Source organism: Mastigoproctus giganteus, chromosome 1, assembly GCF_048544385.1.
Source record: "Mastigoproctus giganteus isolate SK-2022 chromosome 1, ASM4854438v1, whole genome shotgun sequence".
Classification (NCBI taxonomy): Eukaryota; Metazoa; Arthropoda; class Arachnida; order Uropygi; family Thelyphonidae; genus Mastigoproctus; species Mastigoproctus giganteus.
The window spans coordinates 63,611,899-63,638,168 of NC_143575.1; the positions used below are offsets into that span (position 1 = coordinate 63,611,899).

The 26,270-nt window shown below is 35.6% G+C and overlaps 1 protein-coding gene across 4 annotated transcripts in view; it reads left to right on the forward strand.

Annotated features, from left to right (window-relative positions):
- Positions 1 to 26,270, forward strand: part of Vps13 (vacuolar protein sorting 13C) — a 1,645,987-nt gene that overhangs the window by 12,737 nt on the left and 1,606,980 nt on the right. For all 4 annotated transcript variants that reach the window (XM_090373229.1, XM_090373247.1, XM_090373239.1 and 1 more), the window contains exon 2: positions 11,538 to 11,624. In XM_090373229.1, coding sequence (XP_090229355.1) covers positions 11,538 to 11,624 — 87 coding nt within the window. The remainder of the gene's footprint in view (positions 1 to 11,537; positions 11,625 to 26,270) is intronic.

Sequence of the window (26,270 nt, forward strand, 5' to 3'; positions counted from 1 at the left end):
TCATATTTATAATGGAAATTGCACTACATTTTCATTGTTGTCATATGATCTGTTATAAGAATCAATTTTGAACACCTTTGATATTTTTCTAAACCACATTTCTGGAGGTCACTACCTTAAAACTATAAAAACACTTTGCACTTTCTGGTTTATTGGGCTTTTCTGTTAGCGCAATCTATTATCAATGGGTAGTAAACTCGATTTTATTGTATATGTGATAATCTCGATAACTGGAATTCTGTGTTTTTACGTTATTATGGTGATGTGTTCCCCTTCACTGAAATCTTCAATCATATAAAAAATAAATTTTCAGAAATTTCTCCTCATTCCTATTTATGTATTACCATAATGAAGGGAAAGGGACCAATGGAAAGTGCTAATGCTGGCAGTGCCAGGAAGCAAAACAAAATTGATTTAGAAATGAAGATGAAAATAATTAAGAAGCATGAAGCAGGACAAAGTTTGTAGTCTATTGCAAGGGAATTAGGTCTCGCTGCTTCAACAGTGAATACAATTTTAAAGGACAGTGCATGTATAAAAGAACATGTCAAAGTGCGTTGATCCTTAAGATCAACAGTGATCACAAAACAGCATTCAGGTGCTATATCGAAGATGGAACAGCTGTTTATAATATGGTTGGAAAATTAGGTTCAGAAGCGAGTGCCCCTGAGTCTAATGACCATTCAAGCAAAAGCAACAAGTATTTATAAAGATATCAAGGATAAGTACACTGAACTCCAACCCAGATTTGCCGCAAGCAATGGGTGGTTTAATAGCTTCAAGCATCACACTGGTTTCCACAACGTTAAAGTATGTGGTAAAGTCACCAGTGACGATTCTGCAGCTGCAGAGAAATTTTGTGATGTGTTGGAAACAATTATTGATGAAGGCAGCTATTCAATGCAGCAAATTTTTAACGTTGATGAGACTGCTCCGTATTGGAAAAAAATGCTGAATCGAACATGCATTGCCAAAGAGGAAAAGACAATGCCAGGTTTCAAGGCGTCAAAAGATAGGGCGAAGATCTTGCTTGGGGTTGATGCAGCGGGAGATTACAGATTAATACCTCTGCTTGTGTACCATTCTGGAAATCCTCGTGCATTTAAGGACATCAATAAAGCCACCCTACCAGTGCATTTCCGATCGAACCAGAGAGCATGTATAACAATAGCTCTCTCTCTTTGAGGATTGGTTTAAATGCTGCTTCATTCCAGAGGTTGAAAAATATTGTAAAGACAACGACGTTCCTTTCAAGATTTTGCTTCTATTAGATAATGCTCCTGGACATCCTATGCATCTAGATGATTTCAATTTGAATGTGAGAGTCATATTTCTACTGCCAAACACGATTTCAGTCATCCAACCTATGGATCAGGGTGTTATTTCAAATTTAAAAGCATACTGTTTATGCACAATATTTGCTCAGGCATTGTCTGCAGTAGATGGTGAGAAAAATTTTATGTTAAGAGACTTTTGGAAATCTTACAATATTTAACACTCCATCTGAAACATAAGGCCTGGGAGGAAAATACAAAAAAGTTGTTTCAATGGTGCACAGAAGAAAATATGCCCACGGCACATAAAAGGCTTTGAAGGGTTTGAAAAAGATGAATCATATGAAGAGGTTACAGATAAGATTGTAAAGGTTGCAGAGCTACTTCAGTTGGAGGTTGTTGCCAAAGACGTGGAGGAGTTAATAGAGGAAAAAGAGAAGCAATTATCTAACGAAGAACTTATTAACTTGCAGGCACCGATAGTAAAAGAAGAAAATGCTGACGAAGCTCAAGATTGAACCAAATGAGGAGCCGAGACACTTCATCACCAGAGAGATGGCAATGGCAAGGTTTGAGAAGATGGATCCTGACAGCGAACGATTCTTAAAAGTTAACAGAGGGGTGAATGATATGCTTGCTTGCTACGAAGAAGAAATCTACTATTAAAAGAAAAAAGCCACCGTCCAGTCATCCATTAATATGTCCTTTCGTAAGGTTGAGTGGCCAACCCTTCTAAATCTCCACAGCCCTCAACCTCCTCAGTGGCATACTTATTAGTTGAAGATGTCAATTCTGGCAATGATGTTTGAGAGGTAAAACTTACTGACGTTATGCCTATCTCCTCTCTTTTTTTGTAATTTTAAATTTTAAAATTTTTAAAATTGCATGCTTTGTAATTTTTTCTGCATGTGAGATAAGCAATTGAATAAATACAATGAATAATTATATTCACACATTCGTGGGACATTTCTTTTTTGATTCAATCAATTCAGTGAGCACAGTTGCGAGTGCTGCACAAGCATGAGGGAAATTCCAACTTACGTAAAATACGTAGAGTTTCGTGGAACACAACCCTTACATTAATCGGGAAGTGACTTTACTTATTTATGCCCTTTAAGCTATGACTAAAAGATTAGCTGCCAGTATAAGGACAACCTAAACAACCTAAAAGATGAGGTGATGCAATATTTCTGAGCACCATTGTGTGTGTTTGGATTCTGGAGAAGACGAGATAATTTCACTAGGAAACTGATTTTTGCCATTTTTTTTTTTTTTTTTTTTTTATATGTGTACATTTTAGTGTACAGAATAATATGGCTATTGAGGGACCCTTCAGTGGCCGACACTTTTTAAAGTGGATGATATCAAGAGATATTGCAAATTAATGCATTATTGTCATTTTGTTCTTTGAAAAACATTTAATGTATTTTTTAATATTGCATTAACAACAGTCGTCTGTTATTCTTGAATCATTGCAATGAGCAGTCTTGTGCAGGCTTTAAAATAGTGGTGAAATAATATTTATCAACTTTGGTCAAATAAATATGACATAGTTTTATTTTATTTTAGACAAGGACATAATAAATGAATAGCCAACATAAATGGGCTACATTAACTTATTACGGGGGGAAAAAAAAGTCAATAGAATTACACTAAAAGTATTTTGATAGAGCTCTAATAAACAAATGCAACAGTTCAAGCAAGATTTTTTATTTTGATTGATTGATAGGGAAATATTTCATAATTTCTCTGAGGACCCCATCCTGTGTGGTATAGTGCATCGTTTTCCAAACTGGGGTCTGTAGACCTGTTCCAGGGGGTCTGCGAATTGGATTCTCTGGAACTGGTCAAATTATTCGTTCTACGTATAGCAAACTGATGATAAATAAAGTTATTACATATATATTTTTGTAAAAATAAGAACAAAGTTGAGTTGTTTTAAACATAACTTTGAATTTTTTTCTTTTTGGAAAACCCAGTGTTCATACATATATAGACACACAGAAATATATGCACGCACTCACGTTAGATAAGCCGACCGGGCTAGCCGAGTGGGTAAAGTACCTGCCCGGCAACCCAAAGGTCGCGGGTTCGATTCCCGCCTCGGGCTTGGATCAAAGTACTCTAAAAAAACCTTGGGAGGTGCAATATGGCCACAGAAGCCGATGTGCCAACAACTATCAAAAAAAAAAAAAAAAAAAAAAAAACGTTAGATAATCCAGATTGAAATATGAAAAATTCTGTTCACAGTTGAGCACTTTGAAACAAACATGGGATTTAGGGAGGCAGATAAGTCACTCTCACTGTGCAGAGGGAGACAGAACATACATTACATTGTCTTATTGTGTTGTTCAGTATCGTTGTTGACTCTGAGTCGGACAGATGTTATTGCTTATATCGCTTCATTTGCTTACTTTATACATATGTACATAAGTTAACATATTTTCTATAATTATGGGTTCTGAAGAATTGAAAAGTGGAATAAAAAGAAAATGAGTTACTTTAACTATCATTAACAAGCTTAAAGTGATAGAACAACTTGAAAATGGTGTTCCTGGGAGAAAAAAAAAAATTGCTGAAAATTTGGTATTAGCCAACAAACTGTGTCAAGTATTAAAAAACAAAAAGAATCAATAAAGATATTCTTTAAAATTCGATGTGGGAAGTGATAAAAGCGGTGTATTAAATAGATAGACATTAAAAAAGCCAAAAGAAGTATTTTAAAGAAACATTAAAAAAGCCAAAAGAAAAGAATCCAAACTGAATTTAAGTGGTAGACATTAAAAAAAGCCAAAAGAAGAAACTGTATTTAAGTGGTATTCACAGCAATGATCAAGTGGCATTGGCGTGCAATGTCAGTGCCACCTGATAAATGTATAAAAAGACAATTCATTTATCCCTCTATCGATGGATAAATGTGTTGTCTTTTCATAGTTTTTAAATAAAGGCTATACAGTGATATTTTTTTATTTATTTTCATCAGCAGTACCTATATTTTTATTTTATTTATTAAATTTTTCATTTATTTGTGTTCTAAGTTTTTGTTCTTTTAAGGCTATATATTTTCTTTTTAAGGCAATCAAAAAAAAAAAAAACCAAAAAAAAAAAAAAAAACACTTTGCGGACCCCTATATATATAGGGGTCCACAAACTTTTTTTGATTTTTGAAGGGGTCTGTAAACTTTTTTTTGATTTTTGAAAGGGTCCGTAGATCTCAGTAGTTTGGGAGCCACTGGTATAGTGGGCAAACCTAAGCATTTCCACATGATGCTAGGTGCTTGCTAACATTATGTGGAAAGGCTCAGGTTTGATTCCTGTTGCTCACTAAAGTTAAGGAGTACTAACCATTGGGATGTGAGGAACTTGTGAAGGATGTGGCATAAATTCTTTTTTTTTTTCATTATTATGAGATAAAACATTTCCAACCTTTGAAACATAAGTAGGACAAAAAATTAGGTAATTGGGGTTCTCATCATAAACTGAATTATTTAGAATTAGTATTTAATATTGGTATTGGCAATATGATGCAAGGAAGTAAAGCTTATACAGCACCAACCAAAAAAAAAAAAAAAAACCCACTTTGCTGAATGCAAATGTCTCTACATCTATTCTACCATTTTTTTTAATTTCAATTTAAGTTTATTCTCCTGTGTGCGTGTGCGCGTGCACACAGCCATCTGAAAGCATAAAGATTCCTTCAGCATTTAGTTTACTTAACCTTTTACAGCCTGTATTCTTTGATTACATCACTATGCAGATGCCTAGCTTCCAGAGATTGCAATTTATGGAATTCCAGTCTTATGTAGTAAAAATATTCTTTTCTCCCAAACTAACCTTGTTTGTCATTTCTGCATTCTTTCCAACTGATTTATGTCCTTCCTAAAATGTGGTTCTCAAAACTGTATGCAGTAGTAGTAGTGGCAAATGATACAAGAAAGCAAGCTTATATAGCATCAGTGAAAAAAAAAAAAAAAAACCTACACACTTCACCCTTACCCTCCAAGAATTTTTGTCCAGTTCTTCCTTGGAGTTATTCAAACCATCCACTTCCACAATAGATGGAAGCCAAAGCCTGTTCCAACAATCAACCACCAATTGCACGAAGGCAAACTTCCACACATCTTCCTGCAACCATCCTTCCTAAACTTTAATTTGCCTCCTCATGTGTGCAGTCTCAGCAAGATGAAGAATGCCATAAGAATGCCTGTAGCTTATTCATTCCATTCAAGGCCTTAAATGGCTCAATCAGATCTCCCTGTAGGTGCCTATTCTCCAGATGCTGCAATTTGTAGAACTGAAGCCTTTCTTTGTAAGAGCACCCTTTTTGTTCCCTTCACTGATCTGGTTGCCCTTCTCTGCACATGTTCCAGAAGATCTACATCCTTCCTAAAGTGAGGCTTCCAAACCTGTATACGGTACTCAAGATGCAGCCTAACCGTGACTTTGTACAAAAGGATAATCATCTCCTTATCCCCGCTAGCACAGTTCCTGTATATCATTGACAAAACCCCATGAGCTGGCCTGGCACCATGTCTGCACTGCTCAGAATTTCATATCTGACTGCAGAATTACAGTATTCCAGATGTGGTGAAAACATTGCTGTACAGTGGAATAATCAACACTGTGGTTATTCTTAATTTGTGTAAAATTTGATTAAACTTAAATAAACTCACGACTTTGCTGTAATTCATATGGATCTTTGAGTGTCTTTTTTTTATTATTTTAATATTTTTTTAATTAAAAATTTTTAAAAATATTTTTTAATATTGCAAATAATATTTTTTTCCCTCTGTATATTGAAACATTGGTTAATAATGTAGATTGTTTTTTTTATTAATATTTGTTTTATCCTAATTTTCAAGAAGCTTGAAATATTTTTGTGTTTGTCTGTTTTCCCTTTGATTATCTGTATTGGTAGTGGCATATGATGCAAGAAAGCAAGCTTATAATGCATCAGCCAAAAAAAAAAAAAAAAAACTTTCCACATAATTTGTCCATTCCCTCTGTCTAGTTTTTACTTGAATTTATTCAAACTACCCAGTCTCCACGACAACATATGCAAGTTTGTTATAACACTTCACAACCCACTGGTTATTTATTATTATTATTAGCCTTAAGGTGCAAGGGAGGGAGGGAGGGAGAGAAAGAGAGAGAGAGAGAGAGAGAGAGACAGTCGGAAGTAGAAGGGAATCACCAAGAAAGAGAAGAATGATGATATCCAGCTCAGGACCCTGGGTTTGCCAAGCCCATACTCACCAGATGTGGCCCCTGGGGTTGAAGGTAATCTGGCGAACAAAGTGGTGTTCTTACCAAGAAAGACTTCAGTTCTGTAAATTGCAGCTTCTGGAGACTAGGCACCTGCAAAGTTATCTGACTGAAGTGTTTAAGGCTTTGAATGGTGTGAGCAAGCTCAGTACTGATGGGATTCTTCCTCTTGCTCAGGTTACCACTTGAGGGGTCACAAATTCAAATTGAGGAAAGACAGTTGTAGAATAGATGAGCAGAAATTTGCCTTTGGCCAGCAAGTGGCTAGGACAAACTTCCATCTGTTTTTTTTTTTTTTTTTTTGGTGGTTGTTGGCGCATCGGCTTCTGTGGCCATAATGCACCTTCCAAGGTTTTTGTAGTACTTTGATCCAAGCCCAAGGTGGGATTCGAACCCGCGACCATTGGGTTGCTAGGCAGGCACTTTACCTACCCGGCTAGCCCGGTCGGCATCTGTTGTTGTGGAAGTTGATAGCTTAAATAAATTCAAGGAAGAACTAGACAAACTTTTGGAGAAAATGGATAGGTGAAATGTGTTTTGTTTTTTTTTGGCTGATGCTGTATCTTTCTTGCATCACATGCCAATGCTAATGCTAAGCCTCCACTTGTCTATCTTGCAACCATTCTTTCTAAATTTCAATTTGCACCCCTTGTGTTAGTTTGAGCAAGAGGAAGAATACCATTGGTATTGAGTTTGCTCAATTCATTCAAAGCCCTAAACACCTGAATCAGATAACCTTGCAAGTGCCTAGTCTCCAGACAATTTGCAAAACTGAAGCCTTCTTGTTAAGGCCACAATTTTGTCTACATTTATTCAGAGAACATCATATCTGACTGCACAATAACCCCCAAGTCTTTTTCATTTTCCACTACCCAGAGTTTAGGTAAGTAGTAGTAGTGGCATGTGATGCAAGAAAGCAAGTGTATGAGCTTATGCAGCATCAGCCAAAAAAAAAAAAAAAAAAATCACACAACCATTCCCTCTAAATGTTTGTCCAGTTCCTCCTTAAATTTATTTAACCTATCAACTTCCACAATGACAGATGGAAGTTTGTTACAGCAATTAACCACCCGCTGGCTAAAGGCAAATTTCCCCACATCTATTCTACATCTGTCTTTCCTTAATTTGAATTTATGCCCCCTTAGGTTCGTAATCTGAACAAGTGGAAGAATCCCTTCAGCGTGCTCAATCCATTCAAGGCCTTATACACCTCAATCAGATCACCGTGCAGGTGCCTAGTCTCCAGCCACTGCAATTTGCAGAACTTAAACCTTTCTTGGTAAGAGGACCCCTTCGTTCCCACTCTATTTCTCTTACAATTGTTCATTGTACTCATTCGAGTCATTAGGCCTATAACACACTCTTATTTTTGCTTTCACAGTGCTTGTGTCATACCAAACTGACTCAACAGTGCACTGTTCATGTATATCAACTGGATGCAGTTCTTTTGATTTTGTTTTTCTTAATTAACAGCTCAGAATAGCACCTCCTCCCTTCCTATCCTGTCTATCCTTTCTGTACACATTGTACTCCCCAAATTCCAGTTCTGCATTCCTAATATCTGTGACAAGTTTCTGATATCCCAACTTATTGCCTTTGATGTCTTGACCAACACTTCAAATTCATCAAATTTATTTACTATGCTTCTAGCATTGATATACATGCACCTATTTGTATTCTTAGTTATCCAACACATCCCATATACCCACCTTTTTTACAATGACTGCCATCAGTCCTTGAAACCCCCAGCACCCCTAATCCAGGCCACTGCTTATTCTAATAAAAGTAGTGCAAGAATCACCTTCACCTCTGCCTGAAGCTACTTTTAACCTTTTAGTCTGCGAATCCCCCCAAACTAGCAGTTTTCTGACCCACCTAACACTGCCTCGATAGCATCAGCAAATATTCTTGCACCCTTTCTAAGTGCACCATTTGGTTTCCAGATTAACATACCACACAGTATTTTAATCTGAGATTACTGCTACCCATGCATTATATTGCATTTGTCAATGTTAAACTTCAACTGCCATTTTTCAGCCAATCTACCTAATTTTTCTGGATCTTGTTGCATAGCATATCTTTATTACTGTCATTAACCACCCTTCCAACCTCTGTATCATCTGCAAACTTAAGACACTAAGCTCGATATACATTCAATATAATTAATAAATATAGAAAACAACATTGAGCCTAGCACTGAATCCTAGGTGACTTCCTAATAATATTAGTCAATGAAGATCAGTATCCTTTAATAACCTAACTTTGACTTTACCTACTCAATCTTCCCTTTATGCCTAGCAGTAAGTTGCCCTTAATATCACACTGCTCCAATTTATACAGTAGTCTTTTATGTGTAATAGTATCAAAAGCTTTCCTGAAATCCAAGTACATATGAAAATTATTTTTTGTTTCTATTTCTTTTGTTACTGCATCATAACGTCCAATCAGATTGGTCAGACATGATTACCTCTTAACAAATCCATGCTGTGACTACATTATAATTGCATTCCTGTCTTAGATGGTCCTGCATTACTTATTTAACAAGCGACTCTTATTTTCCCTGGAAGAGAAGTTAAGCTAACAGGTCTGTAATTACTCATGTCTCTTGCCACAAGTATCATCAATTGATCTGACATCCAGATAGGTCTAAGCCTTGAACAGTAGTATCTCTCAATATAAAAAGTCTAGTAGCTTCTACAATTACTTCCCTGAATGCTTCTACAATTAGAATTTGCTCTTGGTAAAATCATTATTTGGTTGCATAGAATTTAATTTCTGAGACTGCTGTAGTCACCCTTACAAAAGCAATAGTCCTTCTCTTTACCCTTGACAGTAGTTATGTCTTTAAGTAAATCACATCAGTATATTGTGGTCACTACCACCCAGTGGGTCTTTTATCCAAAGATTCTGATTGCATGAAGAATCACTGCTGATAATTAGAGCTTGATTATTGCTTCCTCTTGTTGCCTCTCTAACATGCTGCTGTGGAAAACAGTCATTCAGTAAATCAAAAGTCTTGCTAGTGTGTGTGAGTGTCCAACTCAAGTTCCACTCAATATCTGGAAGGTTAAAATATCCCATTATATAAGACATTTGGATTTTACTGGCCCACTATTTTTCTGTATGGCTGTTTGTTATTTTCATCCCAGTCATTAGGCCTATTATATACTCTTCTCATTTGTTTTCTCACTGCTTATGTAACACCAAACTGACTCAACGTTACACTGGCCACTCATGTCAACTGGATGTGCTGCCTTAGTTTAATATACTTTTTAACTAAGAGCACAATTCCTGTATCCTTTCTCTACACATTGTATTCCCCATGTTCAAACTCTGCACCCCTTTTGTCTGAGTGACACCAAGTCTTCAACAGTGTCTGTATTTGATGACTTGATCAGTATTTCATATTCATCAGATTTATTTACTATACTGTTCATTAGTGTATGTGCAAGTATACATGCACTTATTGTTATTTTTAGTTACCCCAACAGAGCCCATGTATTCACTTTTTCCATGATGCCCCATAGCAGCATTTGAAATCCCCCAACTCCTTGCTTTCCAGGTTGCAGCATTTTTGAATAGGAGCAGTATGTATTCTGTTTATTTTATGAAAATTAATAAGGTATGTTTTGGAAAAAAATCGGTTACTGTGAGTTTAATAATAAAGGTGCTTACAGAGTAGATTTACATAGCTATAACTTTTCATGTAGTTGTATTAATAAAAGAAAGTGGTGTTAATTTTTTATTTAAAGAATTTTAGGTTAGCCTTTATTTGTTAGTAAGTTAATTTTAGCCTTTATTTATTTATTAGTAAGTTAATTCACATCATTAATTAAGATTACTTTGCCAATAATGATGTCATTTGTGTTTTTGGGAAAACATTATGAAAATCTGAAATATCAGATAATAGTTTAAATATACATATTACTTCATTACTATTTGTATTTCAATAGTAAATTATTTATTAAAGTTTCTTTACAGATTCAAAAATAAAAATAAATGGGTATAAATTACCTGCATTGGTTATCTCCCTAGGAGAGTCTTGTGATATTTTTAGTTACTGCAGTAGCTTTAGCATGATTACTATTTACAGCATGAACTTGGTTTTTTTTTTTTTTTGACAGAATCCTCCCTGACCTTATTAGAACTAATGACATTTTTATGCACAATTATTATGTTTAAAATCTGTTAGCATAATGATGGATATTTGATCCTAGTGGAGTAAATTTATTTATAATTGTTTTGATTACAATCAGTTTTTTTATTGAAAATTAATTCTTTGACCCAAGAGGACAGGAATACGGTTAAGGTGATTTATATTTTTATATGAACATTTATTATATTTATATTTGGTGTATATTTTTATTTATTTACATCTTTTTACTTAATTTCTTTATTTAAAAAATTTATTTGAAAGACCGAATTTTAATGCGTCGTATTTTACTAAACAACAGCAACAATAATAATAATAATAAATGTATTTAGTAATGAAGCTGTCAGTTAATTTAATAAGACTATTCGACTTTAGTTGATTAGATAATTTAAGTTATATTTTGAAGGGACATCCTGTAATAAAATTTATAGGATTTCTTGACAAAATTTTTTATCTTAAAAAATGAATAAACCATTTTTAGGAAAAAAATAGGTTACTGTGAGTTTAATAATAAAAGTGTTTAATTATAACTTTCCATGCATTGTATTAATAAGAGAAAGTGGTGTCAGAGTTTTTATTTCAAGAATTTAAATAAAATCACATAAATCTGAAGTTTTATTACTTGCAATTGGATTATCTTTGGATAACTGCAAGTGAAGCAGTAGTTAATATCTTTCTATTTAATTTGCAAAATGTGTGACTGTAAGTGTGAAGTGTAAGCTACTTTGTATGTACTTTGCAGCTATGCAAATTAGCACTTTGATATGTAAATTTTACAGTAGGTGTTTTGTTTTTCTGTTGCTAATACTAATTTTGCTATTTTAATTATATATATACATTTATAGGAGATATATCTTTAAAGCGCCTAGATATAAAAGAAAGTGCCCTTGATGACCTTGATCTTCCAGTCCGAATTTTATCAGGATATCTAGGTATTTCTAAAAAGTATTTTTTAGCATTTATTAAATTTGTATAATTTTCACTAATTATGTGTTTATAAAATGTCTAATTTATGATTAGAAGTGTTGTTGAAAATGAGTATATGGGTATGTGTGGTATGCAAGCAGAACATATGGTTTTCAAATCCAGAAAACAAACAAATAAATAGAAACAACAAAAAAATGATTTCTTTCTTTAGTTTATTTATTTTCAAATTTCAGTTTCATTGAAATTAAAACAATGAAACAAAAATGAAAACCTGCAAAAGGTAATGTATATCTTTTAACAGGAGTAGAGAGAAATTTATATTAAACGTTTCAGCCAAGAAAATTGTTACAAGGGCGCCTCCGTAGCCAGGTGGGAAGGAGCAGCAGTGCGTAGCACATACTTCTTGATTAGACCGGGGTTCGAGCCCGTCACCACCAAATACGGAGTATGCGGAAAGGTCAAGGAATGACCACCGCATATCCCGGAGCAATATGGCCTTAGTTGCTAATGCTCCTAAAAACCAAATAATAACAACAAATTGTTACAAAAGGGATATTTTTTTCAAATTATATCTGTAGTGCAGATATAATTTGAAAGATATAACAAACTGCACTACACACCTTTGTGTAGTGCAGTTTGTTGTGTCAGTAGTTGACAAGGAGTATTTATTCAAAATGTTTATAACTTGGGACTACATAAGATAGTTAGATAGTTATAAATATTGAAATATATGAATAATATAACTATATTTCTGTATATAATATATGTGAAAAAGAATTATTTAAAAAAGAAAGAAAATGAAAAAAATTATTATTTAAAAAAAGAAAGATTTATTTTTCCCTAGGTAACATAGCAATAGTTTCGATCTGAATGAAGAATTATAAGGGAAGCACACATCATTATACCACAGTAACTGGGTGATACAATGGATTTAAATATAGTCAGGAATCTGCTGAAGACTATTCAAAGTGTGGACAAACATCTAATCAATTAATACTGAGAAACAGTTAATTGTTGTGGGGAAAAAAAGTTAATCATGAGAGATTGACATATAAAGGATTCAGAGAGAGAGAGAGAGAGCGCTCCATTAAAAATTGATAATATGTGAAAATCTTACATGTCTAATGCTGGTTTCCACAAAATTTGATTGTAGCTCATCAGATTGTGTTGAGTCAATCACTGAGCTATTGGTTCTTTTCAGCTGCCAGCCCAGAAGACTAATTTTAGGATTGCTACAGGTGGTCATAACTGGAATGGCAAGAAAAAAATCAAATTAAAATATCTTAGCCCTATCACAAAAGAATTTGTACTCAACCATCAGCCGACAAGACTCTGGTTGTAATCTTTTTGTATTATAAAGGAATGTTATTAGTTGATTGTTTACTTAAGGTGCCACAATCAATGATGATTACTGTGTTCAGTTAATGGTTATATTGCAGGATTCTATTAAATTTAAAATAGGAAAAATTGACAGAAGGTGTTTGCGTCTTTGTGACAGTGCACCTAATTCCATGAAGGTTCAGCATGCCATTAAAGATATTCGTTATAAACAACTAATTGCCCAAATTTAGTATCCATTGACTATTATCTGTTCAGAAATCTTAAATGTAATCTTTGTTGCAATAGAGTTTAAGATGGTGATGTAGTCAAGGAAGCTCGTACTACTCTGAGGAGCAAGTTTCAGATTTTTATATTAAAAAGTAAGAGATCACCTCAGTCTTTTTCGTGGAATGCTTCCAGTCAATTCTCTCTCATATGTGACGAATAAAATAAGATGAAAAATTGGAAAAAAACCGAATTAATGAATTCCTACACTTATAGAGATACGACCAAATCCGATGTGCAACAGAACCGAAAGCCGAGAGCCCCAACCCGATCCCGAAACACATCAAACCACCGCAGCAAGACCATGAGTGTGAGAAGACATTGTGTCATAATAAATAGTTAAAACTGGTTCCGATAATAAATAATTAAAATCACTGGTTAAAAACACTATTAAAATCACAATTAAAAAGATTAAAAACTATTTAAAATTAAATGGATTAAAAGTTACGATTTGGATGAATACTCAAATTAAACGAAATGCACAGCTGTTTCCCTTCATTAAGCAGACCACGCTTTTCGGTTGATTGCCGTGTTCACAGAATGGGAATATCACGAAGTGTTTGTGTGTGTATTTGACTCTGAAATATAGAGAGATTTATATTGGCGCATGTGTAAAAAAGACCAAAAATCCGAAATTAGATAAGGCCATCACACACTGATAGAATTTTCATGTAGTTTCATTTCAAGCATTTCCGCAATCAATAATTTAATGTAATTGTGTTGTATATTTAAAATTACCGCTTCGTTGAATAGGAATACGTGACCACCATTGATCACATGAAAGGCCAGTTCCGACGCGTTTGTGCACGAAGTGCAGATGGAAGCAGCATGTTGCTTGACACATAACTCTAACGTGCAAGGAGTGGAACTCTCGTACGATGAATCACACTGACTACACAAAATCTTGTACACAAGATCATTTAGCAAGAAGGAAGAATTGTGTGATTTTTTAATATATTATGGAGTTTTTGCACGGGCCTGGCTATTATTTTGAATTCAGTATTTCTAAAGAGTTTATTAAGCTGCCTGTACCATTGTTCGTACGGTATGGAAATAAAATGTGTTTTATTGGTGTTATTAATGGGTATTATATTTACTGTTTTACTTTTAGCCTGTAACCTGATTTGATTTATAACGGAGTGAGGATAGCCTCTTTTTAAAAACCTATCGGTCGTATCTCTGAGTGTAGGAATTCATTAATTCGTTTTTTTTTCCCAATTTTTTCATCTTATTTTATTTGTCGCATATGAGAGAGAGAATTGACTGGAAGCATTCTACGAAAAAGATTCAGGTAATCTCTTACTTTTTATATACTAAAATCGTGGAAGTTATTGAGCCCTGTAGGTGCCTCCGTAGCCAGGTGGGAGGGAGCAGCAGTGCGTAGCACATGCTTCTTGATTAGACCGGGGTTCGAGCCCATCACCACCAAATACGGAGGATGCGGAAAGGTCAGTGAATGACCACTGCATATCCCGGAGCAATATGGCCTTAGTTCCTAATGCTCCTAAAAACCAAATAACAAACAAACATTGAGCCCTGTAGCTCTGATTTTTTACTAATTCAGAATATTTATTTAGTAGCTCTTAAAATCCTGCAGGAAAAATGGAACAAGTGCATTAAAGTATTAGGATATTACAATTATATTGAAAAATAAAATTATCATAGTCATAAACTTTTTTAGAACAAACCTCACAAGGATCTATCAGTTAGACAGGCTGTTCCCAACTCAGCATCACATCTCATAAGTCATTTCAGAATTGAATGTCTTCTTAGATTATGTATCTAAACAACAACGTCAATTGACAACAAATCCTCAGTCTGATTATAACAGTTTGTCTGATGAAGTACAGCACATATCAAGAGAACTAACATGTGTCAAACAGAACAAGTTAGAACTTGACACAGCAGATAATCCAGCCAAAAATCAAGTTCTTGAGATTTCAAAGCTATCATAAATAACTATTTTGCAGATAACTTGTTGCCTCTGATTTTCAGAGCTTGCAGGGCTTTGTCTGTACCTTTACAGCAATAAAATGATTATTTATAATTGAAACTAGTATTTTTTTTTTTTTTTTTTTTTTTTTTAATACTGAAGTTGCAAAACTTTTTGAACACTCCTTATGTTTTAATTTGAGTGTCAGTGTCAAATCCTTCAAAAGACAGGCTTGGTATGCAATCTGTTTTTGTCATTTTGATTTATAACTTTCTTCTTGCCATTCTTTGCCAATTGCTCCTTTACTCTTCAGATCATTTTCTTTCCTTTGCCATCTTGTACTGTATTTTATAATTTTTTTAAAAATCTTTTTTATTTTATTTTATCTGATTTTACCTTTTCCTCCATGCAGACATTAATCCAGGTTATTTTGCCCTTGCCCATTATTCTCCTTACTGATTAAAATTCTTTGTGTATTATGTGTTATCATTATTACTTTTTCTATGTTTTCACCTGAATGTTCACTGTTATTCCTGTATATGGCTTTTTCTTAACTGCTGTCATTGATATGGAATCAATATATTGTGTAAACTTGTAATTCATTTGCACATTTATTTGCAATATCTGCAAACAGATACCATTACTTCAGATGTTTGTAGCCTTATATATTTACCAGTTGCCGAGTGGGCTGGAGTGGGAGTGCAGTAGCACACGCTCTTTGAGTAGACTGGGGTTCAAGCCCTTGACTGCTGAATACGGTCGATCTGCCAACCTGCACTGGACCAGCGTGGCAGATTATGGTCCATTCCCTCAGCATGAATTGTTGAGGAGGCTTCCATCCTGCAGTGGGTTGATAATGGCTGCACTTTACTTTTTTTTATATATATATAAAAATAACTAAATAAAGGTAATATGGTAGAACCAAGCATAAATGGTAGTTGTAAAGTGTAGTCTACCATTGTGTGCAGAGACTCTAGAAGAAACTTTTTAACATTTAGACTTGAATTTTTATAGGTTGTAATTTTCAGGAATTACATAAGAAGGAAGATTATGTCAAAGAACAAAAGTAGAAACTAAAATGAAAAAGAGAAGTTTGAGCTTTGAACCGAACCATGAACAAATGCTTGCTGGTTAGCTTTAGCATATTGATATTGGGCATTGCTGTAGGCATTTGAAGAGAGCAGACACGTTTTAAGTTGCCTCCAGCAGCTTAACTGAAGGAAATTAAAATTAAGTGTCTGGTAGAAATTAAATTTAATTTCTATAATTTTTGAATATTATTTCAGTAATTAAATTGTAATTTTTTTCAGTAATTCAATAACTTATTTCAGTAATTTTGTGAAATTATCTACAATATCTTATAAATTTAATTTTTAACTTTTCTAAAGTAGTTCTGCTAAATTGAATTCTTTGTTACTTCAGTAGCTTAATTTTTAACTTTACTAATGGAAAAAGTTTTGGTAACAGTTTAATTTCTGTAATACTGTTGTTAATTTAAATTCTGTTATACATTGTAAATTTAAATTTTGTAATCTTTCTTAAGATCATATTTTACCTAAATAATGATTTATAAGATCCGTTTTCAGTACATCATCCAAGGACAGTGACTCAGGTGGAAATGCTTAATTGGTATTCTTGGTATGACTCATGAGTTCAATGCTTGTATAGTCTGTGGCATGTATTCTAAGGTTGGTCTAGTAGACAAATCAATATCAACTGATGATTCTTTTCTTTGCGTTTGATGTAGAGAGTGTACCAATCTCAAATTAAAACTTGGTGCATTACGGGAAGAACTTGAGTCAATGAAGAAACAGGTGCTGGCCCTAGAAACAAATGTAACTGGGTGCTCATCAGGAACTCAAGTATCTTGTGATCTGCCAAGTGAGGTACCCCTGATTCGGGTCCAGAATAGTCAATCCAGAATAGAGCAGTGAATACTGCTCTGGGTGAAGGAGATTTAGTTTTATTGGGAGCCTGTTGTCAGGGAAACAAGTAACATATTTCGTAAAAAAGATAGGTGTACCAAAACCAGGTTGTGTTTGCTGGGAACAACAATTAATGATGTTTCCAACAGATTGACTGATTTTAAGTGGGGTAAAGAGTGCATTATCATTCATGTGGGGACAGTATTAAACAAACACTGTTTGATGATTTGTTAGTTAAGTATAGGACCATGCTGAAAAACTGGCCATGAGCTAAGTCAGAATGTGCATGTGTCTACAGTTATGCTCAGACATGATAGGGGGGGATGAGATTATATGCTGAGAGCTTTGCGGATTAACTCAAGACTTGAGGGTTGGTGGAAGCAAAGGTATAATGAGAGTAGGAATAATCTACAGTCCAGAGGATTGTGAAGAGTATGATGATATGATCTAGATCTCATTGTTACTCATGAATCATATAATATCACAGGGCTTACAGTATGGGAACCATTGGTATGTAGTGATCATGCAGTCATTATTTGGAAGATAAAGAAAGGTGTTACAGTAGGTAAAGGTTTTAATTTCTGAAAAAAAAAAAAAAGGGATTATGACATTTTAAGGCTCTACATGATATCTATTAATTGGACAGATTCCAGAGGGAGGGCGAATACATTGGAATTATGGAATACCTTTAAAGTAGTAATCACAGATGCCACGAATGCATATATACTATTAAGAAAATATACCATGAGGACGATGCTGAGATGGATGAATACAGAGCTGGCTAGTCTAATAGAGCAGAAAAAGATGGCACGAGTAAGGAAAAGTAATAAAGCATACAACAGCTACAAGTTGATCTGTAATAGTACCATATATAAGGTTAGGGAAGCAGAGTATGAGAAAGTGCTGGCATAGAGATCAAAGAATGGAGACAAGAGTTTGTCATGTAAGTAAATACAGAGAAGACAACGACGATCAGATCAGACCCTTGTGTCCTGCATGTGGGAGTCTTAGATAACCCAGCTGATGTTGCTGATAAATTGAATAGGAATTTTGTATCGGTCTTTGCTGTCTCTCCTCAACATAAAGTGACGAAAGACACTTCATGCTGAGGAGAGGTGTGCGAGTGAGGCTGAGCCACATGAAATTACTGATTTCTAATTACAGGTGACTGTGTGTTAGAAAACATTTTGAGCCTAAAGGCAAGTAAGGCTTCTGGAGTTGATGGCATATACCCAATTTTTTTTTTTTTTTACCCAGTAATTTTGAGTGAGTTGGCCAGAGAGTATGTTGAATTCTTGAGGTTGATTAGGAGGGCATCACTGAACTTGGGAGCGATTCCTTTGGATTGGAGAAGTCTCCATGTATCGTCAATAAATAAAGGCAGTTTTAAGAGTGAAGTCGGTAACTGCAGATTGGTTAGTCTGACTTCAGTGGTAGGGAAAATCTCAGAGGAAGTGATTAAGAATGCAATCCTAGGACATTTAGATAGAAATGGCATTCTGAAGGACACAATATGGTTTTGTTAAGGGAAAATCATATTTGACTAATTTAGTAAGCTATTTTGGCACAGTAGTAGTAGTAGTAGTAGTAGCAGTGGCATTTGATGCAAGAAAGCAAGTGTATGAGCTTATGCAGCATCAGCCAAAAAAAAAAAAAAAAAAAATCACACCATTCCCTCCAAATGTCTGTCCAGTTCCTCCTTAAATTTATTCAACCTATTAACTTCCACAACGACAGATGGAAGTTTGTTCCAGCAATTAACCACCCACTGGCTAAAGGCAAATTTCCGCACATCTAATCTACATCTGTCTTTTCTTAATTTGAATTTATGCCCCCTTCGGTTCGTAATCTGAACAAGTGGAAGGATCCCATCAGAATTCAGCGTGCTCAACCCATTCAAGGCCTTATACACCTCAATCAGATCACCGCGCAGGTGCCTAGTCTCCAGCCACTGCAATTTGCAGAACTTAAGCCTCTCTTGGTAAGAGGATCCCTTCATTCCCCTCACCAATCTTGTTGCCCTTGTCTGTACACGCTCAAGTAAATCTACATCCTTCCTAAAATGAGGCCTCCAGACCTGTACGCAGTACTCAAGGCGTGGCCTGACCATTGCCTTATACAGAGGGATAATCACCTCCTTTTCCCTGCTAGCAAAATTCCTATATATCATTGACAAAACCCCATTACCTGCCCTGGCAGCCTGTCTGCATTGCTCAGAAAACTTCATATCTGACTGCACAATTACTCCCAGGTCTTTTTCATTTTCTACCACCTTAAGTGTAGTACCACACAGTTGGTACGTTTCTCTGGGGTTACTTCTACCCATATGCAATACTTTGCATTTGTCAAGGTTAAACTTCATTTGCCACTTCTTAGCCCATCTGTCCAAATTATCTAGATCCTGTTGCAGTAGCACACTGCCATTACTGTCATTAACAACCCTGCCAACCTTTGTATCATCTGCAAACTTCGACATTAAGCCTGATATACCTTCATCAATATCATTGATAAATATACAAAACAACAGTGGACCTAACACCGAACCCTGTGGGACTCCACTAATAACATTAGTCCAAGAAGAGCAGCACCCATTGATTACCACCCTCTGTCTTCTCCCACTTAACCATCCTTTTATCCATTGTAGCAACTTACCCTTAATACCATTCTGCTCCCATTTGTACAATCACATACAGTTATGTGCTGGATGTAGGGAACAATATTTGACATAGTTTATTTGGATTTTAGCAAGGCATTTGACTTAGTCCTTTATGAGAGGTTAACTGTATAAGCTTGAACATGTTGGGATTACTGGAAAAGATTGTAGGGTGGCTGCAGGGCAGAAGGCTGAGGTTTATGATTAATGGCTATTCTTCAGATTGGTGTTATGTCAGAAGTGGGGCTCCCTAGAATTGGTTCTTGGACCAGTGTTCCTTCTGATTTTCATAAATGACCTCAACAAAAGGATAAAGGGCATATTGTCAAAATTTGAAGACAACATAAAGATTGAGAAAGTCGTTAATGATCAGTGCCAAGCAGTGCTCCTTTAGGATGACTTGAACACGTTTCAAGAATGTTGAGAAAAGTTTTGCTGTGTTTTAATGTGGCAAAATGTGTCTTGTACTTGGGGAATAGCAATTCCAAAATAACTTATAAACTTGGTGGGGTTGAATTGAAAACAGTAGTGGAAGAAAGGGATCTGGAAGTAACAATATGTGCAGATTGAAGTTTTCTTAGCAGTGTAAACAGATTGAAGTTCTCTTAGCAGTTCTAATACCTCTCGTTTGGGGTTTACATTAAAAAAAAAAAAAAAAAAACAGGTGGCCATGAGAGTTCATGACGTCCTATCAATGATTTATTGAACAGTATCCTGTAGAGATAGGTAGGTCATAATCCCACTGAATTAAGCAATTGTAAGACCGCATTTGGAATACTGTGTCCAAGAATAGAGACTGAAAAAAAAAAGTAAGTTTCTTGGAAGGGTCCAGAGATGGCAACTCACATGGTGAGATTGGCAAAAGGGTGACCATATGAGAAAAAACTTTGATCATACAGGCTGCAGAGCTTGCCACCTAGGCACCTTAGAGGGAACCTGATTGAGGTTTATAAGGTTTTGAGAGGGGTTAGTGAAATGAATGAATGAAGGAATTTTTGTTATAAAAAATTCCAGAGGTTGAGGGCCATAAATTCAAATTACAGGGGATTCAAATTAAGAGGTTTAGTGTAGATTGTAGGAACTTTTCTTTTAGCTAGTGAATTGTTAATTACTGGAACAGTTTCCTCTGTAGGTAGTTGAGGTTGAGAGTTTGAAGGATTTCAAAGGTAAAAAAACTGGATAGTTACCTACGTGAGGAGGAAGGTAATTTGTATTATCTTATACACTTTTTTTGTCCCAGTGCAGCAAAAGCCTGCGACTTTCTTGCGCTATATGGCTTTACTGATATTAATACTAATATGTTAAACCGCTTTAGGAGAAAGAATTGTTATTTTTTTGCTTGTTCAAAAGACAATGGAAATTAAAAAAAAAAAATTTTTTTTGTGAAAACTCCAAACACAAGAGGGATTAGAACGTATAACACTTAGTACCGTGTATGGGTTTGAGGCCTAGAAGATTAAAGAAGATACTTGTTGACATTAGGCTTAAATTTCTATAGATTGTAATTTTCAGGAGTTGTTCTAGAAAGCGGAAGTTGAATGAATAAATGAGGAAGGAGAAAGGTTGGTTCTGTGAGTTGGACAATAAAAGGATGTTGACTAGTTTGGGCATGTATTTGGACTGGTTTGGAAGAGAGTGCAAGAATTATAGAAGCCCATTCAGAAGAAAAGTGCACATGGAAGTATTTATAGAAAAGGCATGCAGCAGAAAAAAACATCTGTAAGGCAGAGAGTGAAGAGACTCTGTTAGAGATGTGTCTTTAATTAACCTAACTGCTTTCTTTTGAATGTAATCTAGAAGATTGAGAGAATTTTTGGGGGGCACCACTTCAGATGTGGGAACAATATTCCATGGTAGGGCAGATTTGTACAGAGTGAATAGCTGTTTGGAAGAAAAGTAATGCCGGTAGTGAAAGAGAAAACTCAGTTTGTTTTTTAGTTGACGAGGAAGCAGTATGTGTGTGCTTATGCCAGAGAGATTACAATTCAGGGTAATCCCCAAGAGAGAGATATGTGATCATGTCTAGAAATCAGTGTCATTGAAGAATAGTTTAGGAGAAGAATCCTTTTTGCGAGATATAAGGCAGAAATGAATTTTAAAAGGATTGTGATATCACGCTATTGAAGATGAGCATTTAAGGAATTGCTAGTAGGTATTTGAGAAGTTGAAGCTGTTTGTGCAGAGCAAGGATTCTCAAACTGGAAGGTGGATTGCAGTGTGCTCTCGTCAGCAAAACTAGGGATAGGATTTCCACTCAGTGAAAGGTCATTAATATACAAGAGGAAAAGAGTGGGAGAAAGGACTGAACCTTTGTGTACACCAGAAATAGTGGAGAAGTTAGAAGACAGAGAGCCATATACTATCACCCGGAATGAGCAGTCAGGGAGAAATCTGGATACTCAGTTGCAAAAAACAGTTGGCAAACCATAAGGTGAAAGCTTATTTAGAAGACCTTTATGCCAAAGAGATCAAAAGCATTTGAAATATCAAGAGCAACTGCTTGAATTTCACCAAACTTTTCCATTGAATTTGTCTATAGATGGGTAACATAAATCAGAATGTCACCAGTGAATTGACACTGACCGAATCTATACTGATGATCGTTGATCAGGTGGAAAGTTTCTATATACAGTGGATTCCGGTTATTTGGGCCACCAGTTAATCGGGGCAGCCGTTTATTTGGGACAAATCTTAAAAACCAAAACCCAATTGAGAAAATAGCCAGGGTTTACTTTGCTTAATTGGGACAAATGCTGTTTAATCAGGGCAGAAGACCTCAGCACTGGAGATTACCCTACGATTGTCTCCGACCGTACCATGTAGTTTGGTCGGATTTCTGGAGGTCACAACCATAAAACAATTAGTAGTCACCTGTTTATTGGGCTTTTCTGTTAGTGCAATCTATCATAAACGGATAGTAAACTTGATCTTATTGAATTTGTGATAATACTGACAGCTGGAATTCTGTGGGTTATTATGGTAAAATGTGTTTACACTTCCATGGAATCTTCAGTCATATAAAAAAAAATAATTTTCAGAATCTTCTCTTCATTCCCATTTTTAAAGCTTTATAACTCGTTACTCCATTCCCACTTTCGCGTATTGTATTACTTGCAATTTGTGTGTGACGTGTTTTTTGTTATTGATTGCTTATCTTTTTACTGTTTTAAATTTTAACCCCCACCCACAAATGTCAGCTAGTTTAGTTAGGATGTACATATTACAGTACGTATTAATTATTCCGATTATCACGTATATTCTTCCGAATTTCACATATCATTTAATTTTTTAATTGGTAAGGTAATAAAGGGTAAATTTGTGCTTAATTTATCTTTACTTTTATAGCTTGTGGATAATATTCCTCCTATTTTCGCTAATTAGACTCTCTGTTTAATAGAATTAAAATTCAATTCACAAACGTGATCACAATGACCCGGCACTTACTGCACATCGTATAGTGAACGGTACTTTACTATGGTGAGTTCGTCGTAATGTGATTTGATTGTTCAGTGAACTAATTGTAAAGGGGGAGGTACATTGTATTTTTAACTATTTACGTGAAACTTCGGATAATTGGGGCAGCCACTTAATCGGGCCAAAATGCACTAGTCCATTGGGACTAGTACAAAATGTACTAGTACCGGAATCGACTGTAGTTTGAGTTGGCAGTTAATTGATTTCTTCATTACTTTAGAAAGAGTAGAAGTAAGTGCAGTGGGTTGATAATTGGATGGGAGGGATTTGTCACTCTTTATAGGAACTGGCTGGATATGAACAAATTTACAATCAGAAGGGTTACCACCTTTGGAATAAGAAAGTGATACAGAAAAGGAGTAAGTTCAGGAGCACAGGTTTTGAGAACAAGTGGAGAAATACCATCAAGACCCTTAGCATCAAGATTGTTTAAAATCCTTCTGGCATCCTTTTGACAGATGACCACAGGAAGTATTGAATGGAGTGCACTGGGAATGGTAGGATCTGGTTTACCAAGGTCATCAATACATGAATTTGAAGAAAATTAGGCTGGTAGCAGGTCAGCCTTATCTTTGGCTGAAGTAGCAACAGAATCATCTGATTTTGACAGAGGTGGACAAAAGTTGCAGCCAATAGCTTTGGCAAGAGACCGGAATACTTGATTACCATTTGGACAAGAAGCAAGTTTTCTACTCTTAGCCTGTCTGTTTGAAACCAAGTATGGACTGATTAATAAGTACTTTACAGTTGTTGCGAGCTTTGGTGTATGCAGAAAATGAACCTGAAGATTTGGATAGAAGCCATTTGCAGTATGAAAATTTCTTATCTCGAACACCCTTCATACATTTATTGGAAAACCACGGTTTAGATAAATGAAGAGATTTTAAGTTGAAGTGTGGAATAAAGAATTTCATCCTTACAAGAATAATTTCACTGACACAATTTTAGCAAACATTGACATTAGAAGATTTGAAACAGTAATCTGCCAAGGAAAAGAAGAAAAGAAATGTCAGATCATCCCATTTTGAATTTTTGTAATATGCCAAACAACATGAGATTGAGAAAGGCTCCATTGAAGAAGAGACCAAACTGTGATCCGAGGTTCCTAGAGGACCACTCACACAGCCGTGTACTTAGAAGGGTTGTTTGTGAGAAAAAGATCAAGTGAGTTGGCTGTGTGGTTAGGATTGTCTGGTATTCTTGTAGGTAAATAAACAATCTGTGTGAGATCATTAGTATTTACCCCAGGGGTTCACATCAGGTGAGTATGGGCTTGGCACACCCAGGATCCTGAGCTGGCTGGATATCATTATTTATCTCTTTCTTGATGTTTCTCTTCTACTTCTCTCTCTCTCTCTCTCTCTCTCTCTCAGGGTAATTCAGAATTTTTTATTTGACTGGTGCAGCATAAGCCTCAGGCTTCCTTTCACCATATGGCTAATAATAATAATAATTGCAAAAGCCACAGCATCTTGCCTAGCTGGGTCTGTGTGACTAGAAAATGGATGCCAGCTGGAGTTGCAAACATTAAAATCACCAAGGAAAATTACCTTCCTGTTGGGAAAGTTGGACTGGAGAAAGTCAAGTTTGAAAGAGAGGAAATCAAAGAGTTCCAAGTGATTAGTGGAGTTTGGAGACCGATAGGGGGAATGGATGAAAACCTCTTCAAAAGTACTAGCTTAGAAGTGAAAAGAATCATAGAATGAATAATTTGGACAACTGAGATCAGAACTGGTTCAATCAACTGATAAGTGGGATTCTGTCAGAAAAAAGTACATGGGGTTTGACAGACTGTAAGTGAAAATGGACATCATTGAGATACGAATTGAGACCACATATATTTGTGAAATGAACAAAGAAGTGTTTTTGAGGTTTAGATCTTTTTGCAGATAAGTTTGTTCTATTAGTTTGACAATTCATGATGTATTCAGTAGTAAGAAAAGATGGAGAGGATATACTGTATGAAGTGATGAAATTTTTGGATATGGTGTTTCCATGGCAAGAATATACCCAGCTCCTTGACATAATGTGGCCTTGACAATGCCCACCCTGCATACACACTATTCTGACTTCCTCCAGTCACTATCTGGCAGAGTAGTGTTATTAAGATTATACACTAGTTGATCTGGAAGCCTCCTAGAGAGAGTTACCAATAGGTTCAGTCTGGTGGACTATCTAGCAGCCAGCCTGTGAACACTACATTACATCTGTTAGATAATCCACTGTAATGTTAATAGAAAGGCTCTCGTACACTTGAGTAATTTAATGTATTATTGTTATTTGTCTGGCAGTGAAGTCAGTTGCATGGGGAGGAGGGCCATTGACTGAGCTTTGGTTCTTTTTTTGGTTAGAGTTCAGGAATTTCGAGGGCACTTCAGATAAGGGAAGTTTGAGAATAACGGAAGAAAAATAATGCCAGGAGAAAAGAGATTATAGTTTTGGATGTGTGAGAAGTGATATATGTGACTCTTAAGTGCCAAGAGAGAGAGAGGGAGAGGTTAGTAATTGAGGTTAAACTAAATAAAGAAATGTGCTTGTGTCCGGAAATCTGGATGATGTGAATAGGTGCAGTAGATTCCTTTTTTTGTAGAAAGTAAGATAGCATTGGGTTTCAGATATGCTCGCTTTTAGAAACAAGTTTCAGATATGCTCGCTTTAAAGTCCTTAATGCCAAATAAAATCATCAGTAATGTTTTATCAGGTTTGGTTACTTGTATTTGATATTTTTTATAGCCCTTCTTCCATTCCCACTTGGCAGGAGCAGCAGTGCGTAGCACACCTTCTTAATTAGACCGGGGTTCGAGCCCGCGACCACCAAATACGGAGGATGCAGAAAGGTTAGGGAATGACAACAGCATATCTCCGGAGTAATATGGCCTTAGTTGCTAATGCTCCTAAAAACTAAATAACAAACAAACAAACCTTTTTTCCATTTAACAAGGTCAACATTTTTGTTTATGTTTCTGCATTTTCCTTTATATTTCTGCCCTTTTTTATTTATTTATTTTTTTTTCTCCTTTTCCCCTCTACTTAGTCCTGTTTTATGTTATATTGTTAGTGT